The following is a 12,646-nucleotide window of genomic DNA, read 5'->3' on the forward strand; positions in this document are numbered from 1 at the left end:
AATTCAAACAACCGATTTGATTTGATTACTGAAGTGATTACAAGGCCTGATAGGGACTGATCCTGTGATACTGACCATGGTAAAGTGCTATGGTAGAGTAGCCTAAGTTCAATAGTGCAAAAGTAAACAGTGCAAGGATAGGCTTGGCAATAATCTGTTGTGTAGTGGATGGCATGTCCTTACCCAGGATTTCCAGTATTCTGTTTAGTGGATGTTAAAACAAATCAGATGTCTTAACATTGCAAATTCTTGCTAAACTAATTGATCTTACTTCCTCACTTCAGGTGAATCACTCTCAAGCTGTCAACACAACATCCACACAGCCATGGATCGTGGTCCAGGAGGATGGGACCATTCGTGTGGCCCACTGCACCTGCAAGGTGGGACTGGGTGAAGCTTGTTCACATGCAGCTGCCCTCATGTATGCCCGCTTAGTTGCCGTTGAACAAAAAGACAACGTGTCCTGCACGGACATGCCCTGTGCCTGGGCCCCGCCAAGTAAGACCGGCAAGGTGCAGTACAATGAACTGTCAAGTATTTTTGTGCCACATAGGCCTGTAATCAATATACCATCACCCAGCATAGTTCCTACAGAAGCCGAATATATGGAGCTATTCAACAAGCTTTATGAGTGTGACATGGAGGCCAAAAATAGCAAGGGGACTGCTATTTTGTCAGTAATTGAGGGTCATTCAGATAGGTATATGCCGAAAACTTTGCAGCTAAATTTGCCCGAGCCACTTTCAAACCTCTACAACAGTGCTCTGATAGGCACTGATCTAAGGACGTTACTAGCAGAGAGTGAGAGGGTCTTCAATGACCTTCATTTAACTGAGCAAGAGGTACGTATTGTTGAATCGGTAGCCAGGTAGTGTACAGTAATTGATATTGTGTGAGTTATGTCAATCACTTTTTTCTTATGTTTACATTAATAGCTGCATCGTGTTGAAATAACATTAACCGTTACAAAATATTTCAGTGCTTATCAGTTGAAGAGGCAACTAGACAACAGGCAGGCAGTAAGCTTTGGTTTGAGCAGAGAGCTGGGAGAGTAACAGCATCAGTGTTCCATGAGGCAAGCAGGACAGACAGCGCTGTGTCCCTGATTAAAAGGATTTGCTATCCCAGGTCCTGTAAGTTGTCCACAGAGGCTATGAGGTAAATATTTAAATGCATAAGGAAAGACCACATAACTAAAGGAACTCTCACAGTGCTGGTATTCATTTCATTTGTCAAAGACATTTGAAGCAATACACCACGGTTGATCATAGGGTTGGCAATGGATATTCCCACGAGTCACAACTGCGTTTTACCTGGGCCACCGGCCTCCAGTTTTGGTTACGACCGAACCATCTCCTTGGGAATATCCATTACCAACCCCACGATCATTGGTGCTATATTGCTTTAATACAAACAATTTTGCCATCAACTAATTCATATTTAAGTACCACACTTTTTACATTTCTTCTTAAAGTGCTATGATATAGCCTAAGTAAATACAGTGTCTGTGCAATGCGCTGACAGCATGCTGTAGGTGTAGTGGGTGTTTCACGACTGGTCCCCTCCTTTCACACCTCTTCCTAATTGATTAAGGAGCCTAATACCCATGTGATGTGCCACACCCTGTGCAATACTCCCCCTAATGGCTAGGATAAGCAATAGCGAACACAATTAAAAGGTGAATCATATAAATGATGCTCTCCATAGAGAAGAGTTAACACAGTAGTTTGGAAGTGACGTGGGATACTGTAGTTTTTTAGTGAAGTATAAGAAGCCTGTCTAAACAATTCTTTGTATTTTTCTAGATGGGGAAATAAGAATGAGCCCACAGCAAGGACACAGTACATCACAGCGATGCAAGGGCACACAGATCTTCAAGTGCAGACATCAGGCCTGCATCAGGCCCTTTACACTTAATAAAGACTCTGTTATGAATAGCTGCAACACTGACACCAATTTCTGTCTATTGGCGAAGGACAACGTCATAGCCCTAAAACCGAATCACAAGTACATGTCACAAGTCCAAGTCCAAATGTGCATTGCAGGGGTACAGTATTGTGACTTTGTTGTCTGGAGTCCCACTGAGATGTTCATACAAAGAATTCAGTTTGATGAAGTGTTTTTTTAACGAGACATACAGCAGAGTAGAGCGATTTGTTAAAACAAAGATTCTGCCAGAACTTCTTGGAAAGTATTACACAGTACCCCACACAGTGTTTTCTTCAAGCTCAGAGCAACAGCCCCAGTCAGGATGCTACTGTGGTGAACCGGATGGTGATTCAGAGAATGTGGTTATCTGTGCATCTAAACAGTGCAAAAGAGGGTTCATGTTTCTTGCTTGCAGCTGACTAGAATTCCTAAGGTGTGGAAATGTTGTGAATGTAGGAAAATACAGAAAAAATGAAGCACTTTTTTTATATTTTAAGTTGTCTAATGTTATTGTGATGATATATTGGGACCTTACCACTTGAAATGCAATCTGTAAATAGTGATTTTGTCTTACCATGTGATTTCTTCTGTCCCAACATGGGTATTTAAGTAAAATGACAAATTGACTACACGTTAATCCTCTGTTCTCAAAACTTTCTTTAATAGATAGAAACATATACTATGTAATTGACAGAAGTCATAGATGTACAGGCCATCACTCTGATGGAACAACAGGGGCACAAAAATTACATAGGGCACAACACACTCTCACCATCTTGTCCAGTGGACAGAGTCCATCTGGAGATGCGTAACACAGTGATAAGGGTATGGTTCCCTGCAGAATGGTGTACTTATTCCTTACAAGACCTATTACCCTTTCTATGTGAATGCGCACAGCCGCCAGTCCCCGAGACGACTCAATTTCAGCTGGGTGAAGCTGCACAATATGGTTGGAACAAAGTCGGGGCACAGAGGGTTTGAGCTTTTCCCACCTGTCAAGACAAAGGTGGGAAGCACAACTGACATTACAGAATGAATAAACAAGGTAATACAAGGCAGAATTTAGGTTATGAATAGTAAGCCCAACTGTTTCAGAGCAGCAACAGTAGTCACTATTATATATATCTTACTAGAAAAATATCCAATGTCATTCAAATGAATGGTATTCACCACATAAAGTTGATGCAGAACAGTGGCCACAAGCATAAGGCTGTCATGATGAAAACAGATTGTCCTGCCTGGACACTAACACTAGTTGCTTGTGTCATTAGTTTGAGAAAGCTACATTGTAAAGCCCACAGTGAGCTACTACTCTAACCTTGTGCTTCTGTTAGACACAGTGTCTTAATTCCCTCTTAATGCTTAACATTTGTCATGTTATAACATATGTATACAAATATCTAGGTTAGCATAGCTCGCGATAGCTAGCTCGCGATAGCTAGCCATAGACAGTAGCTAGCTCGCTATGTTATGAAATCCTTACTCACCAGAGACAAAATGTGCACTGCAAAGTCGACTGCTACCGGTGGGTGTCCATTCTGCCCTTTTAATCCCTGTAAGCCATCGTTGACGTCTATCCTCGTCTTTGGGAAGTCTATAAAATGACACGTTTGGTCCCCTTTTTTGTTGCTACATCCCACAGCACAACAGATTGAAGGCATCTTTGTTTAGGTATAGCGGCTGACGAGCGAGCTCGGAGTCGGACTTGGTACCCAAACCAATGCGTTCTATACATAGACTGTCAGTGGGTACCAAGGTACTCAATATGGCGTCGGTGAGTTTTATCGAACGTCTGTGAACGTCTATGACATCAGCTGATATTTATGAATACAGTATCCCTTACATATGGAATGTTAAAACGGAAGCCTTGTGGGAACAACTATGATGCTTATAATGGAACTCTCTTGAAAGGGTCTATCCTAGCATTCATGGGCTTCGGAAAAACCTTTTTCCCAGTGAAAACATCATCATTCCGCATCATTCACTTCACGTAATGTGTGAGTCAGAGGTCGGAAACGGGCTAGATTTTGCTAACAGAGTTGCCCAGTTAGGGGCTCGCCATCACTTTTGTTCGTCACGTTGTAGTTCGTTTGTAGTCCATGTGGCCTTTCATGTCCAACAGTTTTAATGTGAACTTGGGAATTTGCCGTTTTTGTCACTTGAAAGCTGCATATCTTTCTTTCACAAGCGTCTTACACTTTATTTTAAGCAAATGCAGTTGTTTATTTAGGATTAGTGAGTGTATGTTTTAACCTTTGTTGTGACATCCGTGTTTGTCACACATTCCACGGCAAAGCACATGAACACTTGCTGTGGGAAAAACAAAGTAGCCACGGGGGCTGTCCTTGTCATTCCAAAGTGCCATGAATGCACCATATAAGCGATGTTGGGCAACGTCACTTTTGACGTTCAAACAAAACAGAGAGCTAGCTCGCTACTCCCTCCCCCTCCCACCCATGCAATTGAAACCCTCCTAAACCCGCATCTCGTCAGTTATTGCCTGGAACACTGTTATAACCAACTTAACTTCTCTGAGCATGTTGCCTCAATAGACCTCTGAAGTTCGCCTACAAAAAAGCTGCCATCTTTGACATCCGGTATCTGGCGATTTTTCCTATGGGGAAATAAAATTATCGCACCTGTTAAACTCTCGTGGGGATGAAAAAGCCTGAAATGCAGACGTTTTCTTGAACACACTTTTGTCCTCTGCCTTCGAGTGGATACTGTGATCTCTGGTACGTGAAGGCGGCACACTTAGATTTTTGCTACCCCAGAGCTAACTTGCAATGCAACTTGCCATAGGTAGTTAGGCTTCAATTAACAACCGGATCTCCTTATATGGGCAAAGATGGGCGTTTTGGTTCTTTTTGTAGGCGAACTTCAGAGGTCTATTGCAAATCGTTCAATCAAATCAAAGAGAACACATAACTCCTCTCCTAGTTACTCTTCACTGGCTCCCTAGAGTGAATCTCTCACTTTGGCCTATAGCAGCCTTTCTCAAACTTCTTTGACCTGAGGCCCGGTCATGGCAGACTTTGGGGTCATAGGGCCCACATACACGCCCCCCCCCCCCCCCCCCATCAAATTATCATGATGATTATCATCATCACAATTATTATTTTGCTATATTGTTATACATGCACTTTCACTTCAAAGCAGTCAAGGTTTAAAGTGCTAACATTGTTCACAAAAAGTTTGAAAACATGCACATCAGAGGACTGCTTTACTAATGTAAGATATAATAATTACAATAGTTAATTGCTTTTGCATGGTTGCATGATGCTTGCATTAGAAATACTTCTCAAAACAACAGCAACTATATGGGTGCTATTGTTTTGAAATGTTTCCCTCATGTAAGCATCATACACTGGTAGGCAAATGGAGAAAAAAATGTACATGCTTTTTAAAGACATTTCATTTGAATGCCTGAATGTAAGGATTCAGGAAACATAATACCAGCTTTCATGTATGGTAAACGGCGGAGGAGATAAGCGTAAATCTTTGGTCTGGAGATCTTTAATAGGAAGACTAAGGCTACAATAGCTTTTGGCCACGTTATATTCAAATACTTAACTACTCAGACTGAGGCCTAATCAATGCTAGGCAGTGTTATACAGTCTCTGCTCTGTTTCTATGGAAGTTGCAAGAATCCACGTAGTTCTATTAAATGCTGTTAAATAATTAAAGCCTTACGACAGGTTGAAGCGGCTACCAACGTTATCGGGTAGTTTCAGTTTCTATCGCGCATACGGGCAAACGCATGCATTGAATAAACGCTCATACACTCAATTGTACGGCTCTATGTTTAATGACATCGAATTAGCATTTCCTCCTGAAATTTTTTTTTTCTGTCAGTCCGCGGTTCCTTGATCAATTGCGCAGCAAATTATCACACGAAGCACCGGGCCTAATTTCACTCCACGGCCGCGCGGATCAGTCACCACGTTGTCTAAAGGCAAATCTGTTAAACATGCACTTAGTTTATTAAGCGTTTCTTATGCGTTATGGTTTGTATATTATAGTTTTTGTTTATTTTCATTAGGCTATTGATTGAATTGACATTGTTGGTTATTGCTATTCTCCTTAATGTAGTCTTACCAACTTTTTTAATTGTTTACTGCTAAAGGAGAATTATATATAGCATAATGTATAATCGCTTTATAGCAAATATTTCATATCATAATGTATTTTATAAGTGGGATATTAGCTATTAGACTGCTCAATCAGAAGCTTATGATAATTATTCTCAATTTCATCCTGCGAACTGCTGTGTTTTGCGGGACCTTTATTTTGACATATCAGCTAACTTTTAGCCGTGTTAGCTAACACCTTTCTATGTCCGGTTTTGATCATTCTAATTTCGCTAGGTTCACTCCTGTGGACGGTCACTGTTAAGCAGCTCTGGTCTAAAATACTAATTACGAAAGTAACCAGCTCGTTTGTCTCATGACTTGTCTCAGCGACTCGATTCATTTGTGATCATCAACATTGAATATAACACTTTTAATATAGAGGAAAACTTTTATTTTGGCGATTGTATGTGCCATATCCGAGTGTGGTGATGCATGTAGTTGTGAGATGTAGGCTACCACACCAATTGACGTAAAAAATATTTTTTATTTTTTAACAGAACGAATTCGTAAATTACGGGCTAAAATTATGCGGCGCCTTGGGACAGTCCAGCAAAAGATACCTTGTGTTTTCATGACAGAAGTACAAGACGCGCCGTCTGGAAAACGTGAGGCTCAGGTATTGTTAATTAACGTTAACGTTACTCCACATGAATGAAGTGTGATGAGGATTTGTCCGTCTGCATTGACAGCTTTCACCCAACTAAATCCCCCACCTTTGCCTGTCCATGCGTATCAAATGGCGTGAGAAGTTGCACAGGGATTCTTTCACACAAACTCGTGTCACATACATGCGTCACCGATTTTTGGTTCCTTACTATGTTTCACCTCCAAAAGCATGGCGTACCTGGTTACCTCCCAAAAACTCCCTTAAACGCCCACAAATACCCGTATGTTTGTGTGAAAGAATACCTGTACAACTATGATATGACATTTCTAGGCCCGGAATTAGAAAAGGGTGTATCTTAGGATCTAAATGTGATAGAAATGTAAACTAAATATGTTTTTCCATGTTTCTGGGCACGGGGAACTCATCTATAGCATTATGTAGCATCTATAGCAAGAGGTCAACATCATTAAGTGCAGTGAAGATCACTGGCAAAAGATCCAATAATTCGGCCAATCCAAGTACAAAATGTATCATTTCACCAAACAATTCCATATAAATATGAACATGACAAAAATGTAGCCCTACTTGAACTTGAGCTCCTATCAGAAACTCACAACTTGAACTCCCATCACAAATCCCCGATGTAACATTGAAAAGGTAACATATCGGCATTCTAAAATAGTACAGTGAAAGTTGTTGTAGAGGCCTTATAGCTTTTGGTGATGATTTTTAAACGGACTTCAAGAAAAGATTCAATGGCGCAATTGTACAACTGAGTCTGCTGTTTATCGCTCTGTACTGTTGGACAGTCAAAGGAGAAAGTGAGAGAGAGAGCAGCACACAACCTTTTAGGTTTCCAAGTGTCGGTGTTACCGGATATACGGTTTCTGAGTTTCCAGGGCGGAGTTTAGCGTGAATATTTATGAACGGAGGATGTCGTGCGCGAGTGCCTAGAGTCGCCCATTGCTGAAGCGTGAATGAAATGGACCTGAAAATGTTGTCAAAGAAAGTAGAAGACCACAGCGTTTTAACACGTTTTTGGATGTTGGATGTCATGTGTTATTAACCCTTAGAACCCTAAGCTGTTTTTAGGGCATTTTCACTACCTTTATTCATAAGGATTTATTCTGGTCATTGTAAGTGCCACACACATATATTATATATTGTTTTTTTCAGGAGAGTCTAGGCTATTTTCATTTCATGTATTAATACTAGCATTGATTTTATTTAGATTTTTAAAGAATTAAAATATAAAAAGTGTATTAATAAAATTCTTATATTTCGACATGTATCTCACCACAGCAAGCTCACAGCTCTACATGCATTTCATGTGTGTGTAGGGCAGACTGTCCTGAATATAATTGCCATGTTGGAGGGATACTCTGGGGCTGAGCAATTTACAGAAATATTTGCTGTGTGATTTACGGAAATAAATGCCATTTTTTATTTAGTGATGAAAAATGACCTTTCTGCGCTCCATATCTGTGACACGAACTGATCTGACCTGACTTGACCCGAGGTTGCGTGTTAGCCTGTGTTCCTGTGTGTATGCAGTCATAATAATTCTCAACATTTTACTGCATTGCCATGAACAAAGTAAAGGCAAAAAAGGTGTTTATTTGTTGAACAAATTGGGATGCAATGTGAGCCTTGAATTGGATGCCATGCAGGAATTTGCTAGGATCTCAAAACCGGAATATGAACATGCTTTGCCATAGAGAAACACATGATAGCATTGGATTATAAACATGCTTTGCCACAAGAACAGACAAAATGTGGGGTAAGTCCAGCTATATGAAGTTATTATTTTGCTGTCACTTCGTCTGTTTTATAACCCAGAAGGATGTACTTGGTATCAAATGATAGCTCTGAGTCTCCTCTTTCATCTGACATGCGTGGCATATCTATGCGATCACGGGTCCGCGAGTAATTCAAACGAGAGTAATGAGTTTGGTTTGTGTACATGACATTATTATTTTGCAGTCACTTCGTCTGGTTTTATAAGCCAGAAGGATTGATAAACATGGTACCAATGGATAGCCCTGTGCCCCCTCTTTCATCTGATATGCTTGCCATATCGATGTGATCACGGGTTCGCGAGTAATTCAAACTAGAGTAATGTGTGTGCAGGTGAACGCAGAGAAAGTATGGACTGTAAATATGATGCAATTTGATTTAATTTCATGATTTTTTTTAATTTTCATACTTGATCGTACTGACAAGTGTGTAGTCTCGTTGGAAAGCCCCACTTCTGCTCTGTCGTGCAATAAAGGTTTCATCTCGCTGCGATGTACCGTTCCAGAGCAATGTAACAGAGAAGAAAGGGTGTGTTTTTTGACGCACTTTGCGTCAATCGGGTTCTAAGGGTTAATAGGGATGTAACGGTATGAAAATTTAACCTCACGGTTATAGTGACCAAAATTATCACGGTTTGCGGTATTATCACGGTATTTCTAAAAGTGTGTTCAATATGTTCAGAAAGCACTGATAGGCCTACACAAGCTGAAATAGTTTCAAAAAGTGTCCCGTTCACTTTTTTCTTCATGTTTAATTGGCTATGTGCTTATAGCTTAACTTACCCTACCATAACTTGGAGTTTGCTATTTCTGTTATTTGGATGCAATGAGTGAGACCAAAGTAAGCGTTCAAAATAAAACTTAAGGCTACTGTATTCTCCTGATAACGTGAGTGGAATGGATTTAATGTGGACGTGAACATAAAAAGACGCACAGTGGCTACATGATACAGTGCACATTTTGTGGTGAAAAAGTTCCGCCTTTTAAAATCAGGTGTAGCCTTATCCGAATCGTAGTTAAAACCATCAATTAGAGAACAGAATCAGTAGGGTACCAGTTTTGTTCCAGGCATAAAAAAAAAAGGTTTGGTTCCTGTTGGTTGTCAGTTGAGGCCATGGGTCGGTAGGGATTTTTTTTTTCCTTCCCATTGGCAGTAAGGGATAGGTAGAAAATCAGTCCCTCCAGGATTTCGCGAGGTTTTTTGAGACTGTTGCGACCTAAAATGCCTGGATGGAAGTTGCGGTGTTTTTAGCTGTTTCTTGTGGAGAAATTGCGGGAGGAAGTGAAAATTGCAAAAATAGTTGCGATTTTTCTTTTTTTTCCATTTAAGGCAATTAAGGTAAGTAAGACCAAAATCACACTGATCATCTTGATGCTTATTAAAAAAGGATTACAGAAAATCAAAGTAGGCCTACTTTATTTGTGAAAATGCTTTGACTGAGGTAATTCACAAAGCAGTATAACCTTTCGTAGAACTGTCCAAAAGACAGTCACCTAAAGAGATGGCATCATGTCGTATGTTTTAATACATTCATATATTTTGTCATTCATATTAAGTTCATATCTTTTTAGTAATTCATAGTCTGTGGCCTGCATAATTACTAATAGCCAAGTAAGTATCAAGTAATTTCATATTGATTTGAACTATTTGACTACACTTCTGTTTAATGTCATTACATTGGTGGTGTACATCTAATTGACTGCCTTCCCCTTTAAGGACGTGAGTAGCCTAATTACATTTTCTGAGTGGATTGGAAGGCTTGCATCTCACTGTGTTCGGCTACGAGTGTAAATCACTTTTTGCATAGTGCATTACGATATGTGGATGCAATTGGGAATGTCTTCTATGTCATTAGTTAAAATAAATGTTAAAAAAACAACTCGAATGAAATCATTCTTGGATCATAGAAGAGGTAAATGTGTTGCAATTTTATTAATTTCTATGATTTTGGTAGAACTACTCAAACTAAGCCCACAAGCTAGCAAACATGACATAAGCTAAAAGGACATATCCAGGTTAACGTTTGCCAATGGATTGCATAGCCTACTCAAATGTCAGTAAACCAAGTAGGCCTTAATTAACTTACTTTCATAGCCTAGGTAGGTTAGCAACACCAGGTTGAGAGATGCAAGTAAGCAGATCATTAACGTTAGCCTTCTATTTATTGTCATCAAAACTGCAGAGGAACGAACATGTTAGGGCAGTCTTTGGTGTCATATGCAGAAGGTGCAGAATTAAGTGTGCCATCTGGCTAAATATTCTGCACGAGGGACTGTTGTGGTAGGTGAAATTTCACGGTGAAACTACGATGATTGGTCAAATTTGCTAAAAAGTTGCGGTGTTTGGACAAAATTGCGAGTGCCTTGGTAAGTGATGAAAACAATCGTCTTCGTGAACAGCTGTGCATAGGCTACTTTGTAAAAGAGAGAATACGCTCATCCCTATACATAACGCAAGGGGTAATTAATGTGATTATAGTTCGCCTTTTATTTGTAGATTTATTTAATGTAGCCTAGACTATTTAGTGTTATTTCTTCCCCAAGCTCATAAAATAAATTTGGGTCGCACATAAATTGACAGGGTCGGAAACCGGAACCCAAGAATTTTTTTTTTTTATGCCCCATTGTACCAGGCCTACTGTATGTCAAAAGCAGGCTCGGATGAAGCTGGGAAGGATTAAACATACGGTTTCCACACCGCGGTAATCAACAGTGATAATCATGTTTGAAATGAAAACGGTAATTATTATCGTCAACATTTTTATCGCGGTTTACCATTATACCGGTAATCGTTACATCCCTAGTTATTAATGGAAAGTATGACTATGTCGTGTTCGAGTTTAGATGCAATTTGGCGTCAATGTTGTTATCTTGTGTCGCAGCCAGTCAAACAAAACTTTGTGTCAGATTCAGTGGGTCGCATACCATTAAGGATATTGGCGATTTTTACACAGTAGGCCTTGATGGTAGTCCTAGCCTTGCTAGGCTATTATGTTTTTATCGTTTTGATTGTAGCCTAGTCTCTGTGCATCTGTATAGTAGTGACATGTTAGCCCAGGCAGCAACATAGCCTACATCAGATTGACCCACTGTATAGCCTACAACACAAATATCTGTGCAATAAATAGCCCATGTTACACGCCTGTGTATGTCCTAACTGAACAATCATTGCCCTCATGCACATGTGATATGTTATTCTGAGACATAATTTATAGGAATTACTACACATAACTAAACACAAAAAGTTGTGAACACAATTTATTGTATTAGTTATTTAGAGCCAGGGCAAATAAACTGTCCTTCAGTGTCAGGTAGGGTTGCCAACCGTTCCGTAAAATACTGAATCGTCCCGTATTTGCAAGGAAAAAGATGTGTTCCGTATTGAACTGATACGGAACACATTTTGTTCCGTATTATTGAGAATCAACTCGTGCAAATCCATGACAGATCAGTATTATAAGTTAGACTGAATGAAAAATTCACGATTTGTATGAGATAAAGGGAAACTTTGCTGCTGTCCTTTATCCCTCTCAGTCATCACTATCCCAACAGAGAATGCAATTTTCGTTTGAGCCACTGTGAGTCACGTATATTACGCTGATAACCTAGTACAGCGGTTCCCAAACTTTTCCCCCCGCGTACCACCGCCTACATTCCGACTCGGCTCGCGTACCCCCACCATCCGACACATAAACACATAAAAACGTAACGCATTCTATAACCCCCCACCCCACCCCCCCAATGACAATATTTGTCCGTTTCCCGGTTTTAGGTGGGTGCATTTGGTCAGTTAAAAAGTTATGAAAAGTAGCCTGCATAGTAGCCTAACTACATCCACATACAATATATTATAATAGGCCTACAACAACGCCTGACAAGGATGTATTCGTTTGGACAACATTAGGCTATACAGCCTAGAAAGGCTAAACTTAGGCTACCTTTAGTTTGTTAAAAAAGCCTAGCTTAATGTTACCTTTCTTGCCCATCTGAAATAACTCCTAGCTTTGCTCCTTCCCTCCTTTCGGTTTTTGTTGTTTTAAAAAACCTGTTATATCCGCAAAACTTTCCCCCCACGGACCACGGACCATCCAACGCATTCAAAAGTAACGCATTCTATTAGCTATTCCAGGCGTCATGTTTAATAAGCTGCCCTTTTTTTGATGAACACAGTTTATAATTGA

The 12,646-nt window shown here is 40.1% G+C and overlaps 1 protein-coding gene and 2 long non-coding RNA genes across 4 annotated transcripts in view; 2 read left to right on the plus strand and 1 right to left on the minus strand.

Annotated features, from left to right (window-relative positions):
• The first annotated feature begins 386 nt into the window (after positions 1-386).
• Positions 387-2,566, plus strand: LOC143139017 (uncharacterized). Of its 2 annotated transcripts, none has more exons than XR_012990320.1 (2): positions 387-1,158; positions 1,806-2,566. It is a non-coding gene; the product is annotated as an uncharacterized LOC143139017 (long non-coding RNA). The 2 variants fall into 2 exon arrangements; XR_012990319.1 differs by having other exon boundaries at positions 387-512.
• Positions 2,567-2,568: 2 nt separating this feature from the next.
• On the minus strand, positions 2,569-3,834 carry LOC143139026 (uncharacterized). Its single transcript, XR_012990321.1, has 2 exons — positions 3,417-3,834; positions 2,569-2,921 (listed from the first exon to the last, which is right to left on the minus strand). It is a non-coding gene; the product is annotated as an uncharacterized LOC143139026 (long non-coding RNA).
• Positions 3,835-6,158: 2,324 nt separating this feature from the next.
• Positions 6,159-12,646, plus strand: part of rlig1 (RNA 5'-phosphate and 3'-OH ligase 1) — an 82,138-nt gene continuing 75,650 nt past the window's right edge. The window contains exon 1 of the mRNA XM_076302719.1: positions 6,159-6,678. Within this exon, the coding sequence (XP_076158834.1) occupies positions 6,589-6,678 (90 nt within the window). The 5' untranslated portion in view covers positions 6,159-6,588. The remainder of the gene's footprint in view (positions 6,679-12,646) is intronic.

This window comes from Alosa pseudoharengus, unplaced genomic scaffold (genome assembly GCF_046254945.1).
Source record: "Alosa pseudoharengus isolate Yale_2024_CS ecotype anadromous, Long Island Sound unplaced genomic scaffold, YU_APseudo_1.1 YU_APseudo_1.1_scf_10, whole genome shotgun sequence".
Classification (NCBI taxonomy): Eukaryota; Metazoa; Chordata; class Actinopteri; order Clupeiformes; family Clupeidae; genus Alosa; species Alosa pseudoharengus.